General features: G+C 36.9%; 1 protein-coding gene across 9 annotated transcripts in view; it reads left to right on the top strand.

Moving 5' to 3' along the window:
- Positions 1-21,354, top strand: part of OSBPL6 (oxysterol binding protein like 6) — a 106,441-nt gene extending 85,087 nt beyond the window's left edge. For all 9 annotated transcript variants that reach the window (XM_054070169.1, XM_054070166.1, XM_054070173.1 and 6 more), the window contains 11 exons: positions 1,311-1,448; positions 2,775-2,862; positions 3,061-3,314; positions 5,584-5,721; positions 6,567-6,630; positions 7,236-7,314; positions 9,260-9,404; positions 10,450-10,594; positions 11,631-11,757; positions 12,304-12,426; positions 13,321-21,354. In XM_054070169.1, the coding sequence (XP_053926144.1) occupies positions 1,311-1,448; positions 2,775-2,862; positions 3,061-3,314; positions 5,584-5,721; positions 6,567-6,630; positions 7,236-7,314; positions 9,260-9,404; positions 10,450-10,594; positions 11,631-11,757; positions 12,304-12,426; positions 13,321-13,429 (1,410 nt within the window). In that variant the 3' untranslated portion in view covers positions 13,430-21,354. The remainder of the gene's footprint in view (positions 1-1,310; positions 1,449-2,774; positions 2,863-3,060; positions 3,315-5,583; positions 5,722-6,566; positions 6,631-7,235; positions 7,315-9,259; positions 9,405-10,449; positions 10,595-11,630; positions 11,758-12,303; positions 12,427-13,320) is intronic.
- The last annotated feature ends 1,818 nt before the right edge of the window (positions 21,355-23,172 follow it).

Genomic DNA, 23,172 nt, shown 5'->3' on the forward strand with positions numbered 1-23,172 from the left:
CATTACCAATACCATTATATTACCTACCATTGTGTAGGTAATGCCTGTGTGAGCATCTTTTTCAGGTGAAGGCATGTGTATCTTTACAAGTCCCTCTAGCTTATACAAAAACTTAAAATTGCAATCACTTCCTGTAAAGATAACAGTGGAATGGACTTTTGTTCCTATTGTAATTCATCAAATATCATAAACTATCCACAAGGTTGTGAAGCCCAGTGAAAAGGAATGCGGTTTTACCTCTTGCCTTCTTTATGATTTTTTTTTAGTGCATTTTAAGGGAATTATGTAGAATAATTCTACAGGATTAAAGTGTCAACAAACCTATTTCCAGAACTTTTGTAGTAGGAGTAATGAGGATGGAGTTGTGATCTGAAGAGTTAACTCTGTTTAGACAGCTTCGTTAGTTTCATCTCTGTTATCTCCCAGAAGGAACATGCTATATAGACTAAGAGATTAAGTCAGAAGCCTCTTTCCCTTCACAGCAGCAGCTCCTTTGGTGGAATGGTACAGCGAGAAAGTCTTTATTCTCCCTGCTCCTTTTTAAGGTGTTGTAGGATAACATGGTGAAACCTGGTGGTCAACAGCAGGAAGTGGAAGGATACGATCCACTATTTAAATTATCTTGTCCGCCATACTGATACACATGATACAGTTTTGAACCTTTGCATTTGCTATTAAATTCTCTTTATAATAAATCATAGAGCTGATTGCCTTTAATTGCATTGAGTCAGTGTTAGTAGCATAATTCAAATGAGAAACAAACAAGGAATAAAGCACATGTATGTTATAGCCATCTTCCCGAATATCTAAACATTTAAAACATTTGTTACTAAACTGGTTCACAAGCACATTTACTTCAAAAGTAACTTATAACTCCCTGACCTTATTGTAAAGCTTTATATTTGAGTTTCAATTGTATCAATGCTAGCTCCCGGTGACGTAATTTGTTATAACTGGCTGTCTTTTGTTCTGAATTTCATGGTTGAGCTTGTCTGACACAAGCCAGCTATTGTCCACAAAATCATTCCTCTGGATACAGAACTAGATCCATGGTTATTTGCACTGCTAAAACTTAACAGTTGATGCTGAGCAGGCCTCAAATGAAGATATGTCTCACTGCTCAAAATGAGCTTTCTTTTGTAATTGTCAAAGTCTCATCTGTTAGGCACACACAAGTCCTACTGAAATGCTGTCTTTACTATCTGTGCTTATATTTGACATAGCAAAATTGTTCAGTTGATATACGCCATCTATGCATATTTCTTTAATATTAGAAACAATACTTTTATTTTTATGTGCTTCATTTACAGGCGAGTGAACAAATTCACGTCAGTTTGCCACTGTCTCAGCAAGTTTCTAATGAGAGCAGGCTCTCTATGTCTGAATCCGTTTCAGAGTTTTTTGATGCACAGGAAGTGCTTCTGTCTGCCAGCTCATCAGAAAATGAGGTAGGCTATGACAGCATGCTCCAGCTTGCTGTTGGGCGGATTTAGGTATTGCTACCACTAGCAATGATTATTTTTTTTATAATGCTACTTAGAATAAAAAGGTATGAGGCTGTGTATGTAGATAGATGAACCTGAGACGTCTATGTGATGGGGTACAAAAGTGTTCCCTGAAGTGTAAAACTGAGTTGAAAGTTGTTTTTATCAGTAGCTTATGTCCTTCTTAGACTATGGCAGTTTCAGATAAGGATGACATAGACAGTAGCAATTATGTCTGACTATGCAGTCAACTAATTTCGATTTTAAAATAATCCTTTAAAGTCTTCTGCTATACATATAAAATTATTCTCAGTAATCAAAGAAGTAGACAAAAGCCTGAAAAATCGGAATGGTCAAGCTCAAAGTTGAAGCAGCAAGGTACAGTTCGGGCTCCTGAATCATGTTGTTGCCCACAGCTTTCCTGTGCTATCCTGAAGAAATTCTTGCATTTTTAAAATACTCTTTTATAACGTCATAGTAGTACCGTGATCTACCACAACTCTTCTGTAAGAGGAAATAAGAGCTACCATATATTCTCTTTGACGGGGATTGCTCATGTGCCATGAGTTGGCACAACCACAACTAGAATTGTTCATCTAAAAAATTGAATGGTTCTTTATCTCAGTGCTTCTGGCAGGTGTAAAGTACATGTAAACACAATAGTCAGGATTGTCTATATCAGCAAGGAAAATCAGTGTGTCTGTATGGTATAAGCAAAATAGAAACTTTGCGAAATCACCCTGAATCATATAGGCTTTATAATAAATACTCTGTCTTCAGTAAATACTGTAAAAATATTTTGAAAGTAATGTTTGTGAAAAAAAAAATTGTTAACAAAAGTTCTTAAAAATAGTCTGAATGCTGATGTAGGGTTTTTTTTTTGCATGATAGGTCGATGTTTGTATTGTTTTTTTCTGAAATGCAAGCTGTGTTCTTTATAAAGAGCACAAATTGGACTATCTGTTCTCATTTCCCATCTCCAGCACATTACCTTATCAATTTTTTGTTCATCTCTGATCTCATTTGAAGTTACCCTTTTGCAAATTTAAAATCTGTATTTGGCTTCATAATAAGGAATTCAGATACATAAGGAGAGCATAGCGTTTATTTTGACACTCCTAGGGCATTGGCAGTATGGGCTGATTGAAACATCTAGTTGATTTAGTTAAAAGCTCTAATTGGGCAGAGATGATTTCTTTGAATATTTGTGTTTCAATTAATTATTGTTTTCTAATTTGTCAGCATATTCTATATGTATTTGATTTAATTTATATTTTACTTATGTTTCAGGGTTCTGATGATGAATCTTATATCAGTGATGTGAGTGATAACATATCTGAGGACAACACCAGTGTTGCAGACAGCATTTCTCGGCAAAGTATACTGCTATGTTTTAAACTCTGGGAAATTACAATGCTTATACTCATGTACCAGATTTACTGCATGTCTGTACAAGATAAACTCAGCTGAAATCACTGCAGCTGGGCTTGCTTGTTCTGTTGGTGATTTGGTTCAATGGATGTCTGTTATTTTTAATTTGGTGCTTTCTTATGATAATAGTTTTTTCCTTTCCCAGTTCTTAATGGTGAACTAACAGGAGGTGCATTCAGGAATGGACGGAGAACTTGTCTCCCAGCTCCCAGCCCTGACACTAGTAACATCAATCTGTGGAATATTTTGAGAAATAACATTGGCAAAGATCTTTCCAAAGTATCCATGCCAGTTGAGCTAAACGAACCTCTGAATACCCTGCAACATCTTTGTGAAGAGCTGGAATACAGTGAGCTATTGGACAAGGCTGCTGAAACAGATGATCCTTATGAACGCATGGTAATAAATTTAATGTAGTGCTTATGTCTGTATTAAAAAGGGACTTGTTGAGTGGAGATCTCTGCAGGGTCCTCTCTTGCTTTTCCAGTTCACAGACAACAGACCTGTGTGCTGGATCAGACAAATGCTGTGAACAGTTACAGGTGGTAGGTTTGATTTGAACAAAAGCTAACGAACTTTTCTTGACTTCAACCCAAGTCCTACAATTGGGACTTATTCACTTGAAGGTGGATCTCACTCTCTTGGACTGTATATGTAGGCAGTGTCTGTTTCTAATACTGCAGCATCCTTTCTGACTCTCAGTGATCAAGTCCAGCACCCTCCAAGAGCTAATTGAGTCTGTGGCTGGCTTGTGAGCTATTTGGGTATCACTTAAAGTCATCCTAGGCAATTTCTAATTGAGAAATTCTAAACCACCAAACCAAAGTTTACGTGGGCAGCCTGACTTCAGCCTCCCTGTAAGTATGTCTTGGGGTTTTTTTTGTGACAGCCAGCAGCCTGTGTTCAGTTCTCAGTGTGTTTTGATCTGTTGTGTCTTCTTTTCCTGAGAATACATAGGGAAAGGCTGTTAGTGTTGTTGCTGAACACATCTACTGTTCCCTGGTGTGGATTAGCAGCACTGTGGATAACTGGGAGAAGAGAGGTTTCCTGTGGCTGTCATAGCCACATGCTCAGGTCCATGAACTTCCACGTTCATATAGTCTGCAGGATATTTCTTCCTTGCCACTGAAGAAGTTGGACCTGTGTTATGACTGCAGGATATTTCTTCCTTGCCACTGAAGAAGTTGGACCTGTGTTATGATAGGCAGTTGAATTATTTATCATCCCATGCCATTTTCCTACAACATTTCTTATGTCCCTCACAAACGGGAGATACTGTAAGGACTGGGCAGGATTGGAATGAGTAAAGCAGGCTGTTTGCTTGTAGGGCTGCCTCCTTTGTTGGGAAGCTTGGAAGGGGAGTATTGCAGGATCAGGAGAGTTCAGGAAGGAAGAGCCATGGTGCAACTGAAAGCTTCCTTGGAGGTTTGGATTCAGTCCCCTTCTTTGCTACAGATTTCTAGTGCAATACTGAGCATACAAGCCGAACTTTTAACAAGCACCTTAAAATTGTAAATTGCGTACCAAGCTGAGGGATGTGGGACTAACATGTGTTGAATACCCAAATCATCAGTGGTAGCAATGCTGCAAGTATGTTACCTGCTTCTTCACCTTTCTCTGAAAAATCAAGACTTCCCTATCTTAAATAGGCATCCAAAAGCATCTTAAATAAGCATCCAACTGTAGTGGAAACTTTTTTCTTCTCATTGCTCTATATATCATAAGGACGGTAAACACTCTCATTTCTCTGTAGAGTCTTACAGTTAAATTCATGAAAAGGTTTTGGAAGAATGGAGATATTTATGTTGAAGAAAAGACCATGAAAAGAGCATTAATTCTTTGATGCTACATTTATTAGTAATATGAAATGAATAGAGAGTCGAGCATCCATTACACAGTGGGAAGAAAACAAAGTATGTAGGGCTTCACGCAAGTGTTACATCCTCATGAGTGTGAGGAGAGGGGAACCTGCTTAAGTTTTGCCCTGTTGTTAGATTATCCATAATTGAGTGATTTTTATCCTTGTATTGCTTTTCTGAAGTTTTGTTTGGACTTCTGAGTGCCTGCTGTGATTTTTTTTTTTTAAGCCCTGCAAAAGGGAGCTGTAATCTAAATTACTGTAGCGTGTCACTTAGCTTATTAATCCCAGCTAGGTCTGGTTTAGAGATTACTAAGGTTTTGGTTGTATATGTAGACAAGGGGGCTGAAAAGGCTTCACATGCTTGGAAGATTCTGAGATTTAACTGCATTAAGGAAATCGTAAGTGAGAGCTCTTTATGTTTGGAACTAAATTAAATAGTCCCCATTGGAAAATGCTACATGATCTCGTCCTTAGAAGTTATCATATAATATTTATTCACAGGGAGCATAGGCTACAGCTAGTCTGTATCATTAGTCAAAAGAATAAAAACAGTATCTTGTGCGGATTTATATTTTAAGGAACTTTTGAGAGAGACTGGCTAAGGACATGAAGAAAAACAAGTTACAGCGACAAAAGAAGTACAGTTTATACTGGTTCTGGCTGGGATGTGTGAATTCACTATCAGGCATGCTTTGTTAATCCGTATTTCACTCTGGGTGAAGTGAGTTGTGTGATACTATGTAGTGATGGCCTATATACAAGAATCTCTGCCTATTCTCACTTATGTTCTTGTCTGTATTTTCACAGGTTCTCATAGCTGCTTTTGCAGCATCAGGCTATGCCTCTACATATTTTAGGGCGGGAAGCAAGCCATTTAACCCAGTGCTTGGTGAAACTTATGAATGTATTAGAGAAGACAAAGGATTTCGATTTTTCTCAGAGCAGGTAGAGCTTGTTTCTAGATGGACCCTCCTGTTTCAATTTAGATTTTGGGTTCTTTGCTTTATAGAGTTGTCTTGTTTTTTCGATGTAGTTACAATGGTTTGCTTTCTTAGTAGTAAATAAATGTTGTTCGCAAGAGTAGACTTCATTAAATGCTAGAAGGTATGTATTTTTATAGTGATCACGAGAACGTGTTTGAAGTACATAGCTCTTAAAGTGTTTTGCAGAATGAAACCCTATAACCCAAAATGAGTTACAAAGCAGATATGTTTATTTCCAGGTGCATGGGGGTTCTCCTCCTAGCTTGCACACCGTATAGCTTAACAAGCAGCTACTTATAGTGTAAAGACATGCGTAGGTATAAGCGCCTACTACATATTCATACCCTATTCCCGCTTCGTATCATAATTAGATCTGGCAAATTCACTCCAGTCTTGCACCTGCATAGTGCCTCCTGATGGTCGTGGGCAGGGGTCTTAGGGATGAAGTAGGAAGTCTTCCTCAGGATGAATATATTTCTTTTTGAACTTTGCACAGACTCAGTCTCCTCTGGCTGTTTTCAAACTCTTGAACCAAATGCAGCCAGCTTTCTACATTCCAGTGCCTACTTATCAGTAAACTGCTGCTAGCTGGCTCCTTCATTATCAACTTCCAAGGTCTTCAAGGCGAACAACGCCAAGCTCTAACGAACGCTCCAGCCCCCCTTGTCTGCTTTCGCACATCAAAAGTACAAACTTAAGTTGCATCTGTTTTCATAACAACTTCATCTGTTTTCATGTTGCAGTAACAGTTGTATTGTCTTTGAAATGAAAATGAATTGGTTTTAACTCAGCCTAACTGTTTTCCAGGTTAGCCACCATCCTCCCATTTCGGCCTGTCACTGTGAATCGAAGAACTTTGTGTTTTGGCAAGGTATACTTTTTAATTAAAAAGCATAAACTCCTTTTGCATTATCAAGAAAAAAATTCTGTCTGTACAAGCTGAGCTTTGCTTTTGGAACTTACTCAAAATTTGTATACTTATTATTTTTGCAGTAACGTATTACAAACAGATGCTCTGAATTACTAAACTCCAAATTTTCATTCTTAAGAGTGAGCAGACATGTTACAGTTTCCCTTGTCCCTTACTGTCTGTTTATACTGTTCTGCTTAAAAGCTTTTTACCAAGAAAGTTATTATTTCTTACAAACACAAGCAGTTCTTTTTACACAGTTGAACAAGCACCTCTTTCTTTCTTTGTATCTGCTAGCATACGCATTTAATTTGTATTGAATATTTTCATGAGAGATTTGATAATCATAGGCATGACTCCTATAAGAAAATCAAACCTATCTTTAGTTTTTCTGACCTAATGTCATTTTCTAGTATTTTCCTTTCTTTTGTATTTTCATGACAACTTCATCCTGTTCTGTTTTAAACCTGATGGTCTAGCATAGATCATCTCACGTGCCATGCAGATTACTGCGAAGGGGAGACTTTATCTTTTCAGTTTTGTAAATATTTCACTATTGTATTCAGATATCAGGTGGAAAAACAAGTTCTGGGGAAAATCTATGGAAATTCTGCCAGTTGGAACATTGAATGTGACTCTTCCAAAGTAAGCTACTGTTCTGTTTCTTTTTTGTTTTCAGTCTTTGCTGCAATCTAATCTGTCCTGCATTGTGATTGGATTGGGGAAAGTGTACAGGTGGGGGTACTGAAGAATTTTTGAGCCTAAAGATTCATTCGGGGTTTTGGAGCAAAAATATGCAAAGTTTCTAGAAAGCAATAAAAAGAGTGGGATAGAAATCTACTAGGAGAGACAACCCAAGTTTTGCATGTACAGTAGTGATTAACTGTTCATAACAGCCACGGTATAGGAGTGTCAGCAGTTAGTGTTTTCCTTACAATGTAAAGTCATTTTTCAAAATATAGATAGGCCAAAACATATTCTTTAGATGTTGACGGAATAGTGAGAAGTTGTTTCACCACAGGTAAAACTAGTTGCAAGTTGTAACTCCTGACAGTATGCAAGAAGAGAGGGTACTTCACTCCTGACAATGTGCAAGATGAGGATTCCTGCACCTGGGTCGGGGGAATCCCTGTTTTCAGTACACGATGGGGGATGACGTGCTTGAGAGCAGCCCTGCAGAGAAGGACTTAGAGGTGCTGGTCAATGAGAAGCTCGACATGAACTGGCAATGTGTGCTCGCAGCCCAGAAGGCCAACCATATCCTGGGCTGCATCAAAAGCAGCGTGGCCAGCAGGGCGAGGGAAGTGATTCTGCCCCTCTGTTCCTCTCTTGTGAGACCTCATCTGGAATACTGTGTCCAGTTCTGGAATCCTCAACATAAGAAGGATATGGAGCTGTTGGAACGGGTCCAGAGGAGGGCTACAAAGATGATTGGAGGGCTGGAGCACCTTCCCTATGAGGACAGGCTGAGAGAGTTGGGCTTGTTCAGTCTGGAGAAGAGAAGGCTCAGAGGAGATCTTATAGTGACCTTCCAGTACCTGAAGGGGATACAGGAAAGCTGGAGAGGGGCTATTCATGAAGGCTTGTGGGGATAGGACCAGGAGGAATGGGTATAAACTGGAAAGGGGGAGATTTAGACTTGACATTAGGAAGAATTTCTTCAATATAAGAGTGGTGAGGCACTGGCCCAGGTTGCGCAGGGAGTGTGTGGCTGTCCCATAACTGGAGGTGTTCAAGGCCAGGTTGGATGGGCCTTGGGCAGCCTGATTTAGTAGGTTGTCCCTGCCCATTGCAGGGGGGTTGGAACTAGATGATCTTTAGGTTCCCTTCCAACCCAAACTATTCTATGATTCTATGACTTTAAATATGACTGCTGTTTTTGTAATACTATTCCTGTTCCTGTATATTGCAGCCAGCTTTCCTTTCTGCCTGTATCAGTATGATATCACTTCACCTCTTTATCCATCTTATGAAATTGACGTAAATGCACTCAGGAGTATCTTTGTCTTCATGTTTGCCCTTCAGCTCTGAGGGAGAATGTGCTTTGCACCATATAATTCCCTGATTTTATTCCCTTGTTTGACAGTACACGTGCTCTGACTCTGACTAGTTGTTACAGAGGGAAAGGGATGATGTGATAGTGAGCACCTGCTTCCTACTTCCTTTGTGTTATCTCCTTTCTGTATTTATTTTGTTTTATTTGTAATTTAACTACCTGGTCTGCTTATAGCCTCAGTTTGGCCTTATGCTGAGCTTTGTGTGACTGTCCTGCTTCTAAAGGAATTGTGGATGATGCACTTAATTCTCTGAGGATAGTGAATATGTTGTGCAGGGCTTCAGTATTTCATAATGCTTGATTTGTTGTTCATAGCACCATTCTTCAGTTCTCTGCACTACAGCTTAGGTGAGTTCATATGTGGAGGATTAGTAATGTACTCAGAACCAGGGCTTTATTAAAGAAAGCAATTGTTTAAAAATTTTTTTGAGGAGTATAGTATTGTATTTATGTTAATGGAGCTATGTTGTACTTTTTTCTCCTTAATTATCATGATAAATATATGTTTACTAATATTTGTTAATCTCTTCTTAGGTATGGAGACTACTATGTCTGGAACAAAGTCACTACTTGCATACATAATATTCTTAGTGGAAGGAGATGGATAGAACACTACGGGGAGATAACTATCAGGAACACAAAAAGCAGTGTTTGTATTTGTAAACTCACGTTTGTAAAGGTAATGTATGTATTCTAGTACATATAACATATTCATAAAATTGCATAGTTTAAGCATACATCAAGCTGTTTCTTCAGTCTTCCTGAAATCCTCATTCCACATTTTGTCTTCTCAATATTTGTAAATTGTCAAATGAGAGTGCCTGTGTCAAGTGTTATGACTCTATTCTATTGAACATTTGATATCAGTTTGTTGCATTGCTATGGAGCTGTATATTGTACTATTGTTGGCTGTAGGCTAAAAATAAAACATCAAAATTCCTTTTCTGTTACCACAATGAAAACGCAAAGTCACTGTAGACTTCTGTTCAATTTTACCTCTATCTTTACCAGAATTTGGCAGTCAGTATCTTACCATAGTAAAAAATATCCAGGAGGATCAGTGAAAACAGATCACTGTATAGCTATGTTACTATCAATTATTTTCCCTAAAATAAGATTATCTTCATATTGCAAGAAAATACATCAATGCCATTGTACTGTTAACAGTGCTGCATTACTGCAAATCTGAAATTATGTTTTGATGGATGTTCTGAGGATGGACAACTGGTTCAGTAGGTGAGGGTATAAGAAATAAATGTGTCTAAGAAAAGCAAAACAGGGAAGAGAAACAGTAAGCAACAGATAACAAGCAATACTGGCTGAATGTCTTCCTGCTGAGAACAGTAGTGTGCAGCACCCTTCAAAGCATTCCCTTACATATAGAAGTATATTAAGTATCCATTTAGAAAGAAGAGAGTTAGCTGACTCTGATCTTGCAACTTTCTGAGTGTCCTTTTTGCTGAATTGTGTAGGATTTGGGTTAATGAACAGCAATATAGTTCTCAGATGTGCAGATAATTTAAATATCTTTATACAAAAACTGTTTATCAAATTATTCAAGGTTTCTCATATACTAAATAAATTAATATTCAGATCGCCGGTATTTTGAATTACAAAATTTGGACAGTTGGTGACACATACTAAGATTCATGCAGTATCTGTATTGGTGCAAAGGGTAATGTGGAAAAACAGTGTGAACTAGTATTTCTTTGTTAAACTTGCAGGTGAACTACTGGAATTCAAATGTAAATGAGGTCCAGGGTGTTGTGATAGATCAAGAAGGGAAGGTGGTTCATCGCCTTTTTGGAAAGTGGCATGAAGGCCTTTACTGTGGGGTTGCACCTTCAGCCAAATGCATATGGAGGCCAGGTGAGAAGCTTGGAATAAACTCTGGCAGGCACTGTAATGTAACACTAAATTATGTAAATTTGTTTTAGTTGTCACTTCAAATACACAAAAATACTAGTGGAGAAATTAAATTTCTGGCTAGAGAAATAAACAAGAATCTACATGAGTTTATAATAATGGTAAATGGAAGTGTTCTTACAGGGCATGGTGTTCTACATCTGTCTGACTCCTGGCCAAATATTATGGGGTTTTGGGGTCAACGTAAGACTAAAATTAAGAAAAAAAAATAGATATTTGGGCCTGTGTGCCTGCCTTCTCACAGAGAGCAGAGTAGCTTATTTAGTTTCAACAAATAGGAGATGCCAGTTTGAGTTTATTGTCTTAATGCTTTATTAGTCTAAAGAATTGGTCTTCAGTGTTGGTGAGCTCCTATGATTTCAGGAGCTAATTTCAACTTCCTTACTCCTTGCTTAGAGGCACCCAGGTTGAATTAGTCATCCTTTGCACCTATAGTATCTTTTCTAAATGCAGAGTGACAATCCAGGAATTGCTATTATTGTTAGTATTTCGAACCCTACTCTGTATTGATAGTATTTTGAACCCTGTTTTGTACCCTACTCTCTGCAATGTCTGCTCTGGCTCTCGTTAGGGCTGAAGGTGTTGAACAGTGCCAGATCGGTCCACAAGTGAGTGTTATTTCCAAAATCAACTCCAAAGACCAGTTAAAATTAGCTTTTATACAAATATTTGATGAACCTGCTTTTGAAACTGTTTAACTTGAAAATCTTGAAAACAGTAATTTTTATTTGAAGAGGAAGGAAGATCATGAAAGTTTTGAATATATTAGCATGTGATGACAACCCCTGCAGGATAAGCAGTTGAAATTAATATTTAGGGAATGTTGTTCCACCTAGACAATAGCTTTTGATGCTTTTTAGTAGTGTGCAAGACTAAAATATATTAATAATTTTGCTGTTATAGTTTAGTAAATTAATCTCTTGCATATTTAGAGTAATAGTTTAAAAAGCTTTTTTCTTCCTAATACGTATTCATACAGGCTCCATGCCAACCAATTATGAACGTTATTATGGCTTCACGAGGTTTGCTATTGAGCTCAATGAATTAGATCCTGTAATGAAAGATCTTCTTCCTACAACAGACGCACGATTCAGGCCAGATCAAAGGCAAGAATGCTTATTTATACAATTAATATTTGCTGGGCTTAGGCCTGGGTTTGGCTGGATATTGAATTTTTTCTGTTTCTTCACTACAGTCTGGACTAAGCTTTGGAGGATTCTGCTTACAGCAATCAAATTTCTGCTTTACCTGTTTGAGGGAAAGCAGAAAGCATCTTGTTGGTGAAGTAGAGCTATAGTGCAAGCTTTGGGTGGAGGTAGGATTCCTCGTAACAAGCTGGAAAGACCGGCGCTGAAATGTCATTCCCTCCTGCTGTGGATGGAAGCAACGTTAATTTCCTCCTAATTCTCAGTCCATAGTACTTCAATGTTTGTGATGTGCTGAAGTTACTAAAGATTAGGCTATAGGTCAGGTGCATGTAACTGAGGAGTCACATCTTGGTTATTCTTATTTTATGAGGTTATGACTAGATATGAAAGCTGGTGCCACACAGACAACAGGCTTGTCTTCTGCTTGTCTTTTGTGATGATTGGTGCTAGAAAATCCCTTTAGACACCGTATGATTGCTATAGGAACTGCTGTTATTCATATAGGCTTCTGGAGGAAGGAAATATAGAAGCAGCGGCATCTGAGAAGCAAAGAATAGAAGAACTCCAGAGAGGTCGGAGGAGGTACATGGAAGAACATGGCATTGAATACGTCCCCAAATTTTTTAAGTGAGTCTTTCATTTCAGTAGTAAATTTCTGCTTTCTACAGCGTAACTGGAAAAAGTACTACAAGAACTACCACCAAGGTAGTCTGTTAATTGTGAAAGCCTGGAAAACGGCAGTTTTAAGAAAAATAGTTAGATACCGGATCTCTGCTGGAAGCAATTTTTACGCAGTTTAAAGCTTCATAATTGCAAATCATTTTCTCAAAATGGGCAACAGCTATACAAGCTTGTTGCACCCCTTGGCCAATATTTTTTGACTTTGACTTGGAATACAAGCATAATATTAGGATTTAAGATTTAACTATGTTATTGTTTCAAGCCATTGCATAAACAAAGTAATAAATAGTGACCTGAACAACACTGTCGTACATAAATATATAGAGGTGTATCGATACATCATACTTTACTGAAATTAGAAATTTATTTTTGAGTGGAAGGGTTTTTTTATCATTTTTCTGAAACAAGGGATAATCATACAAAATAGCCTGATGTTTAGCATGGCGAATCAAAAGTGAAAAAAATTAATGTGCTTGATGCAGTTTTGTTGTGGGAGATTAGGAAAATACTGCAGAGACAAGCAATATAACTGGTAAAAGGCTTGCGTTCGGTTCCCCGGCAAGTTTTATGTGGTTCTAAGACCTGCTCACACAGATCAGACAATAGATTTGCAATCTTGACTGTTTTCTACATCTTCCATGTCTGACATCAGTATAGGCTGATCTTTAAGTCCCTGACTGATTTTGTGTCCTTTAGCAGTATGAAATCAGATGTATTATTGGGTTAGACCAGAGAGGTATGGAATTTGATTTCACATTTCTTAAGTGCAGAGATCTATGGTCAGAACTCTTTTCCTCATCTCTTCTGTTTTTTTTGGTTTTCTTTGTTCCCTTTCTACAGAAAAGTTATTGACGCTAATCAAAGAGAAGCCTGGGTTACCAATGATACCTACTGGGAACTGCGAAAGGATCCTGGATTTAGTAAAGTAGAAATCCCTGTGCTCTGGTAAACTGAGAATGTAGATCTAGTAAACATATCACTCTGAAGAAAAGAATAACTATGCACAATATGTTTCTTATAGCTAAGCGTGGTTTGTGGGTCTACAGAAAAACCTATCATTCGCATTTATATTCATCTTTATAACAGACTTTTGAAAGTGCATTAGACCAGGCCCCTGACCACTTCTGGATCTTTTTAATTTTGCAGCAGCCATTAAAAAAAAAAAAAAAAAAAAAGAAAAAAAAAAGAAACGGAAACCTTTTGAAGTTTCATACACTGAAAATTCAGAACAAAAGAAGCAGATGAGTTATCCAAAGTCACTCAGAAGAGATGGTAAACACAAAACTGCAACTGGTGCTTTAAACAGACATTAAGAGTAATGTAATTTAAATTTAAAAAAAAAAAAAAGAAAAAAAAGAAAGAAAAAGAGAAAAATATCCATTTTGTTTCAGCTATTTTTGTTAAAAACTCTTCTGTCACAATACTGTCATTTCTGGCTTCAGGTTAGTCCTTTGGTGTGATGTGCTTGGACTGGCCTTTGTCAAAAAGATATGCTTTTCCAGAAGCTGTTCCCATTCATATGCCATTGTTCATGCCTTAAACAAAATATGAAGATGTACAGTAAGTAATTTTAAAATATGTATCCTTAGGCTTGTGTGAAGGGCAGATTTTTAAGGCACTAGAATTTTCTTATATAAATATTGGAGAACCTGCATTATTTAAAATCAAAAGACTATATTTCAGAGGAATGAGATCTACTGTACATGCTTTAGCTTTGGGAAGCTGACTGTATAATCAGTCTGAAAAGAAACTACTAAGTGGTTGAATTTCATGCAGTTTTGCTAAATGCATATGAATTGCTAGTGAGAAAGTTCATGTTCTAGGTGACTGATGCTGAAATGCAATCATCACTGTTACCACAGGCTGGATGTAGTCTCACAGTGAATCTCATTTCTCTGTAACTGCTTGTATAATTAGAAATTTCTGAAGCTTTGCAGCATTAAAACTACATAAATAGTTCACAGGAAGGTCTCTGGCTTCTCTCCGGAAGCTGAGTAGTACTGTAAATGCAGCTGTTTTCTGCCACACACACTGTTTACTTTTCTGGCCCTGGTTTTTTCCCCATCCACTGCTCTTATCCAAATTTATATTTCAGAATATGGCAGAGGATCCCATGCATTGTAGCTAACAACTACTACTTGTGTTGCCAAAATAGCTTTTGTGCAAAGTTATATTTTACAGTATTTCATAAAGTGATTCTATATTTTTTGATTAAGAACCAAGTCTCTTATTTGTTGCTAAGCCTCAAATAATATGTGTGGGAGAAGGCTTGGAACTTTCTATTTGAAAATCTCTGAAACATTTAACAGTAGGAGGGCAGATTTTAATAAAAGGAAAAAAAATTAATTTTATTAAGTAAAAAATACATTCCATATGGTATGATCTAGTCTTCCATTTATGCATGTGTTATATATCCAGGCACTGATGATAGGTTAGATTTCATGCATATATGCTGTATTTCTTTCTAGACATACATAGTACACTTGACTTTTTCTATTTAAGATTGATCCCAGTAATGAGACCTAAAAAAGTTGTTAGATATATACGTGATCCTGGCAGCAAAGCTATCTGAACAGTTCTCTGTAGTTTACCACACATACACAGCTCTCCACCTGCTTCTTCCTTTTGCAGAGTCGGGTCCTTACAAAACTGAGATTACTTTGATTATTTAATATGCATTTAGTTCTCCCCCTTGTTTGTATGGCAAAGCAACTGGCAGAGCACCTAGCTACTGATAAACTCCAATGTCTGCACACAGTCCTGTTACCAGGAAGAACTATGAAAGCCTAAAGAAAATATTAAGTAGAATTTTAAGAACTGTGAATGCTTATGAATTGCTTATGAATATCTGGTATGAAAAAACTGTGTGCAGATTAACAGAATTTTGTCCAAAGAAAATTTTGAGTTATTCAAAGAACTGTATCTTTTTCTTTCCTAGTTGAACCTCATCTAGTCTGATTTTTTTCATAGCTCTGAAATTGCCCTTATAAGAAAATGAAAATATTTAAGAGTTTGGTGTTTCAATCATATTCGGTTCACTTCATCATACTTGCTTTAATGATATTACATTATGAATCAAACTGGCACGTTGTGTGCAAAATAGCAATGAATTATTCTGTGGCATGTTCCTTAAAAACAACATTATTAAACATCTGCCCACCTCATGTTCCAGTCTTTATGTGCAGTTCACTGTGACATTGGAAAGCATTATGTGTGTATGACTGCAGGTATATTTGAGGGACAGAAGCTATGTGTCCTTGTGGTTTTGTTTTTGAAAGTGGGTTTTTAATTTAAATACGTAAATAAACCCTTTAGTTTTACAGTGTTCTGCTAGTATTTTGTGAATGCCATTATTTGCAATGCAAACTAAGACTTGGAGAACAATAAAGAAGATATCACTGATTTACTTATTTTTATAATTGCTTATTTGACACTCATTTAAATAGAAATAGCATTAACATTTGTAGAATTAAACAAAAATCTGTGATATGCTAAATCTTTGTATTGAAGGCACTTTTTAAATTTACTGAATGTTAAATTATTTCATTAGTAAGAGGAGGAAACACAAAACAATGCTTCACAAAATATTTGCAGTCTTAATCAGAAATTGGAAAGTGCTGGCAGATGTACCATAAAGCAGTTTCTTATAGTGCAGAATTCTCTTGATTCTGTGCAAAATATTTTATTAATATTTTTACTGTAACCTTGGGTGATATCATCACATATTTTGTGCTGTTTCTAAAGAGAATGAGTTAATAGAGGATAGGTCTGGGGGCTTCTATCCAAATTATAATTTTTAGACAGCATGTGAAATTTCAGCAGCACTGAATCGTGTGGAATATCGGGCTCTCCACATCCGCAGCCAGTGTAGTGCGGAATGGGCTTTCCCATGTTGCAGTGAGAATGCACTGTTGGCTCCTTTGCAGCCTGGCACGCATTGTAAATGCCTGCTGCTTTTCAGCAGGGCTACAGTTCGGCCATCCATTCCCAGCACGTGGCATTTTTCCACACCAGCTGCAGACGTTTGCGCTTCCTTTGAACTTCAGGAAGTATCTTCTGGCCCAGTCTTGAAGCTGAGTAATATCCTTCCAATTGAAGCTTTGCCATTTGGCATGCCATCTCATCCTCCTAATTCACTGTCATCTGAGAACTTGTTAGCCTGTAGTCTATGTCCTTGCCCAGGTCACTGCTGAGATGTTAATTGACGTTGGCCACAAAATTGACCCCTGTAGAGGTGTCCGTGTTGTGGGCTGCTAGAATGGTGTATGATCAACGCTCTTCAAGCACTCCATTAATCCAGGCAGTATTTTCTTTTGAGAAGCACGAAAAATACCTACCAACTCAGTAATTTAATTGCTGTAGGTTTGGTATGTGATGAAAATTAGTGCAAACTGTTTGACGTTTAAAAGATTTTAAACAATTTAAGAAGTTCTTCAAAGACATATGCTTTGGTTTTTCCCATGTTTTCTCAAAACACTTATTTATGTATAAAATACACAAACCTTATGCTTTAGTTTCACAATAGTGAACTGTACTTTCAATGACTATTTTAAAAGTGTATCTTAATTTGTTTCCTGTTCTGATACTGTGGACATCATAGGGTAATAATAACTCTTTTCATCAAATGTAATGTCTTACAAAGACTTACATAGCTTTGTTCCTTTTTTAGGTCTTTGTTAACAACGTGGTAGATTTCTTGGCATATTAGAACTTGTCGTCTCACTGGGAGACACATTTTTAATCAAATGATTTTCATACATCACTATGATTAAGAAGTCATCTAGACACTCATTCTAATTTTAGACAGGTACAAGTTGCATGAAATAAACTTTTTTTCTGGTATTTGGTTTTTAAAGTGAACTCCCACTGTAATGCTCTTTTCATCTTACAAATAAGTCACCTTTTTTCTGTTTTCTTATTTTGAACTTCTGACTCTGAATAAGCTTGTATAGCTTTTGTGGGTTTTATTTGAATAGCACATGGTAGGCATATGTCCAGTATCGTGGTCCGTATACATGACACAATTTTGAAAGACATTGCCCTTGAGTCCCTACTGAACACTATCAGAGCTGTCTGGAAAAGAATTATGCAAATCTTAAGGCACACTGGGAGCCAGTGCTGGTCCTGCCCTCATGGGTACCTGGTGAGAAGCTTGCATCTGGGACATGACCTCTGTTTCCCATGGAGGTAATATGGGATTTTCTCACCCTTGAGCTGGTGCAATGCAGTCTTGTTTGTAGTTTCTCTCAAAAAATCTGAATTTTTAGAAATAGGAAGGGTATTACTTGCACAGTAACCAGGAGGTCTGAATATGACAATTCTCAGAGTTTTGCAAAAGTTGCTTAGTATTTGAAAGGGTATTTGCATTTATGTGGTAAAATCAAAGGAGGATTTAAGTTTGAGAGTTTGGCCTACCTGAGGGAAGATGATTAATACTGACAGCAGTGTGTAAGAAGCTCTATAATAGCCTCCCTGGTCACCCTGTATTATACACAGACTTGGAAGTAAGCTACCAAAGTTTAGTGTCATATAACCACTTATCGTGGCAGCTACTAGGGTTGAAAATACTAACTTGGGCTTTCTACCTGTCTGTCATTAAGTAACAGTTGTCAAAATTGTGTAAAACTTGAATTTGCTTTTCACAGCACATGTTGATAAAAGCTGAAGTAGGCAGGGACACAGTAGCAACCAAGGTTTTTTGTTAATGTGCTCAAAATTGTGATGGTATATTTAGTATAAGACATTATACACTTTTCTACTTTACCATCTCTGCTTACTTTTCTTATAATTCTGGAACCATTCAGAAGTAATTTAGTGAAGAAAGGGGTTTTTTTTTGTTTTTGTTTTGTTTAACAGAAGAATATATATGTCCGTTAATAACGATTTAATTTTTTCTGGGGAGGGTATTTCCCTGAGCTCCATTAGAGCAGTGAATGGCACTCTTGAGAAAGTGGCAAATCTCAGTAAGCTCAGAGAGAAATGGCTTATTTACAGCAATTTTTTTTTCTACGATATATTGCAAAGAGTCCGCTTACAAAAGCAAATACAGTATTTGCTCTTTAAACTATCGAATGTAAAACACCTTCATTCATTAGCTTTTGTGTAAGCTACGTCTTTCTTCCATGAAGCTGAAAAGCCTCTTTATGGAAGGATTTTTATATGCTGTTTTGCAGATTTAAAAAGTGATACCAATGTACTTGTAGGTGTTTTATATGCCCATCTCCTCCTTTGTAAAGTTTAGTCGTATTATAGACACATCATATCTTATTTTTTTTTTTCCTTTTGCCGTCCTTGCAATGTTTGACAAACCCCAGAAAAGAAAAGGGAGGGAGAGACTACGACAGAGAACCGTGAGACTAGTCACAGCAGTTGTAACAAAATAGAAAGTTTTCTTACTTTTATTAATTAAAATGTCAGCAGAGGTGCTGAATCTGTTTCAGGCAGGCTATCTTAATACCATTTTTCTTTCCTCTGATCCATGACAGCATGAAAAAAGGGAAGCTTGGTGACACTTGTTAATTAATTAATTCTAAAGATGAAGGGAGATTTTTATTTCTTTTATAAATAGAAATGACTGTAGCCAGCATTTGGCTGAAGGTGTATTGGTAATGTGGACAAAGAGTTACATATTTTAGAAATAAGGAAACTGTAAAGGTGGAATATATAACCAGCAGTGCGTAACATATTCTATCGTGACCTATGAATAATTCATTGAAGTATGGTAAAGCTACCGTATTCAAACTGCTACGGTATTCATACTCCTGGAGCAAGGATCCAGATATTGTCTCCTATGAAACACTAAAACTTATTTCCATATTGACTGCTACTTTTAATGGTTTGCATTAATGAAAGGGGGAGATGCTATGCTAATGTATAATGTTGCTGGCCCAGAACATTAGGAATTAAAAAAGAGAAGACAGGAGGATATTCCGTCAAAAAGTCAGAAGTGAGTACTTTATCTTTTACATCCTGAGCTTCAAAATGGTGCACTATACAAGAGCAGCACACACAATGGTAAGTATTCAACCAGAACTATTCTTCTTCATTGATGTACTCACTCCTTATACTGGTCAGCGTGCAAGATCTTCTGAAGCTGCATTACTATTTATGATTACGTTTTTGGCCAGGGGTTGGTTTGTCAGGTCCACCGAGGAAAATCAGTGTAGAGTGATAACAAACTCTTATTTCTTTTCCAGTAGTCCTGTGTGAATGCTGTCTCTCTTCCTTTGTTAAATTCAGCAGAACAAGAAATATTACAGTAGTATTGTCAAAACTGATATAAATTGATTCCTCAGTATTTTACAGGCAAAGGAAAATTCAGTGTAGCTTCTTTCAATGTGCTGAAGAAATACAGACAAGACCTGCAATAATCTTTGCTTAATATTTTATAAAATATTTGAGATTGGATCACGAATAATAAAACTATACATAAATATATTAAACTTGCTTTGTCACTTATCTTGACATCAACATTGAAAATTATCATTCCAATTTGAGTTTAGAAATTAGATCTGTTTAGTTATCTGTTTAGAAATAAGCGTTACTGATATTATTTAGTGGTTGAAATAGATTATTACAAATTCAGATCTCAATAATTTTTTTTCAGCTGAATCTCAAACAAGACCCGACTATGAGCTGGAAAATAAGTACTGATGAGTGTATTTTTATATACATTCATAAATGCAAAATCAGCAACTTCTACTTGAGTTAAGCTTTTGCACTCATTAGCAAAAGCACTGTTCTTGTTCTTTGTAATTATTTCTAAACTAATTGTAAACTAATTTCTAAACTAATTTCTAAACATTCATTCTGCAGTGTCATGGTTTTAAACCTAGCTGGTAATGAGGAACATGTAGCAACTTATTCTCTTCCTCCTGCCCTGGTGGGATGGGAAGAATTATTGTGGGGGGAGAAAAAGGTTGAGATAAAGGTAGTTTAATAGGACAACAAAAGAAGACAGAATACAGGAATAGTAATAGTGATAGGATATACGAAACAAGTGGTGCACAAGGAATTGCTCAGTTGCCTGATGACTGATACCCATTCTGCGTCTAAGCAGCAATCCCCGAGCAGTGAATTGTAGCCCCTGGCCAGCTTCCCATTTGTGTGCTGAGCGTGATGTTATATGGTATCAAATATCTCTTGGGCCCACTGGGTCAGCTGCCTGGCTGTGCTCCCTTCCAGCTTCTTGTACACCTGCTCACCAGCAGAGTATGGGAAACTGAGAAAGTCCTTGATTTCTTAGCAGCAACTCAAACCATCAGTGTATTATCAACATTCTTCTCATATTAACTCTAAAACACAGCGGCTTCTGGGAAGAAAATTAACTCTATTCTAGCTGAGCATAAGCGTTACCTGACAACAACTAAGACAATACATGTTATTGACATTATTCTAAATTTAAATCTAAAACACAGTCGCTACTCAGAAGAAAATTAACTGTATCCCAGCTGAAACCAGGATACTCACAAAGAATTAATTATGTGTGAAGCTTGAGTTTTGAAAATTAAACAACGTTTGGAGCTCCATGGAAACGAAGAGTGGTGCTTCTGTCTTGCACCTAATGCTCAGATCTTGTTCAATCTCTAGCTATCAGAGTCGAGTGGACCGATAGTGCTCACTCGCTAAAATTTCATCCTTCAACCAAAAAGAAATATGTCGGCTTTTGTGGATGGGATTCTTCTTTGTATATTTACTTGTGTCTATATTATTTACTATAAAATGAGTAAGAAATCAAGCTGTGCTAGCATTTGGTGTCTCAAAACTTTTCTTTCACCAAAATGCGTAGCCAACTCCTTGTACTTTATCTGCTACTGCTAGATTTTATTTAGCATGTAAAAAGCCATCAAAAAATTCAACTACTATGGTATCCAGAAAAATCATTATGCTAGTTCTGTATTAGGATATTAGGTATATCTTCTTTTTACTGGTTGTAACCAGTAGCAAGACTCCTCTTGGGGTCTTTATCTGCTTTCTGTTGTATAATTAACTGTTTGGTGAATTATGATTTCTCTGTATTTTCACAGTAAAGAAATTTTAAAGTATTTTCTCTCATTTTTGCAGAAAGTTAATATGAATTGGGAAAAATGTCACACTTCCTTGGTGAGATTAGATCCTGTAGGCATATGTATGAAATGTAGTAAATTTTAGTATTTATACCTTGCTCAGACTCTGAGAATGTCATTAGAAAGGTAAGGTTTAGATTAGTTGTCAATTTTACATTGCCTTACTGAGCTTTTTTGCTTTTACTGGCCTTTAATTTCAGGTTGGAAACAGCCCTGCACCAATTCTTTAGCAGCCCAAAATGTCAAAACCTAAATAGCTAAAAAAATCTTCCTTTGCTGTTTGCCTATATCACTGTGCTCATTCTACAAAAAGATCCACGTTTGTTGATTTCTTGCATACCTCTTTGTGTAGCATACTTGTAAAAGAAAGACTCAGAGTCTTTCTACTGTGATTACGCTGTTGTTGGCCAGAAAGGTATACAGAAACTCGCTTCCTGTTTTTTTAAGATGAATTTTGAAGGCAAATGGTTGCTTTCTAAAAGCATAACATATAGAGATGATACTACTTTTGAGTACTAGGTAGACAGTGTCTGATTTAGAGGCAAGTAACAGACTGTAACTAGAAAGGGTGTGTGTTCCTAGATGCACCAGACAAAGTTTTTTCTGGTGTCTGAAAGCAATAGAAAACCGTTACTTACGGGAAAGAAAGAAGCATTTGTGTACCCATCTACCTAAATGTTGCAGAAGGCATTATCTTGGAGCACTGTAATATTAAACCTCGCCTGCAGCACCCTTAATTTTATTTTCAGAAGTTAACTGTGGACTTCCATAATGAGATGAAGAAGAAAAGGATACTGAGGGGGAAAAAAAAAAGGCAGTACTATAATTTCTAAGTAACTCAGTAGAAAATTGATGTGCAAATACTTCTTTTGAAAACTGTATAGGCTACTTAAAGTATCACAGTTTTTAAAAGCACAAGTTTAGTCCTTCATATTATAGTCATTAATTTCACACTTAAAAAAATAACCTTGATTTATCTTGATTGCTTTCCTGCAAATGCATTCATTTGTGCTTGACTATTCACAGGTTTAGGTTATCTTTCAGAACGATTCTTCTTTACATCTTATTAATTCTGTCTCCAAATAGTGGCTGTAATCATGCCTGTGAAAACAATTCTATTGCTCAGTTTCTAAGCATCAACAGCTGAAGAATATGACAGGTTGGATGTAATTGGTATATTCCAAATCTGTAGACTTCTCTTTCACATGCGAGAGTTAATCAGTAATGAACATCTCTGTTTGTATTTTTCTGCTTCATCTGCTTGGACTCTGATCTTGCACAGGTATTAGTTCATACTTACCATAAATATTGCAAATAGTCTCATTGAACCCAGTTTAAAAGATGTAGATACATGAAGTTCAAGTAAAATGTTCAACAGTGACATTCCTAAGAAATCAAAACAATGTACCTGCTTACACTAAGCTTTGTAGTACTTGATTTTTAATTCCTACATGTGTAAACATATGAGCACCTATGCAGGTGAGGCTGAGCTGCTGTTGATACTCCACTGAACTCTGAGCTTCCAGGTGAGCGGATGATCGAGCTGCCCAAATCTATTTCAGCTGTAGGCCTAACATACAATCCAGCCTAGATAATCAACTAGTTACATTCATGCTTAATTTTGAAC

This window comes from Cuculus canorus, chromosome 6 (genome assembly GCF_017976375.1).
Source record: "Cuculus canorus isolate bCucCan1 chromosome 6, bCucCan1.pri, whole genome shotgun sequence".
Lineage (NCBI taxonomy): Eukaryota > Metazoa > Chordata > Aves > Cuculiformes > Cuculidae > Cuculus > Cuculus canorus.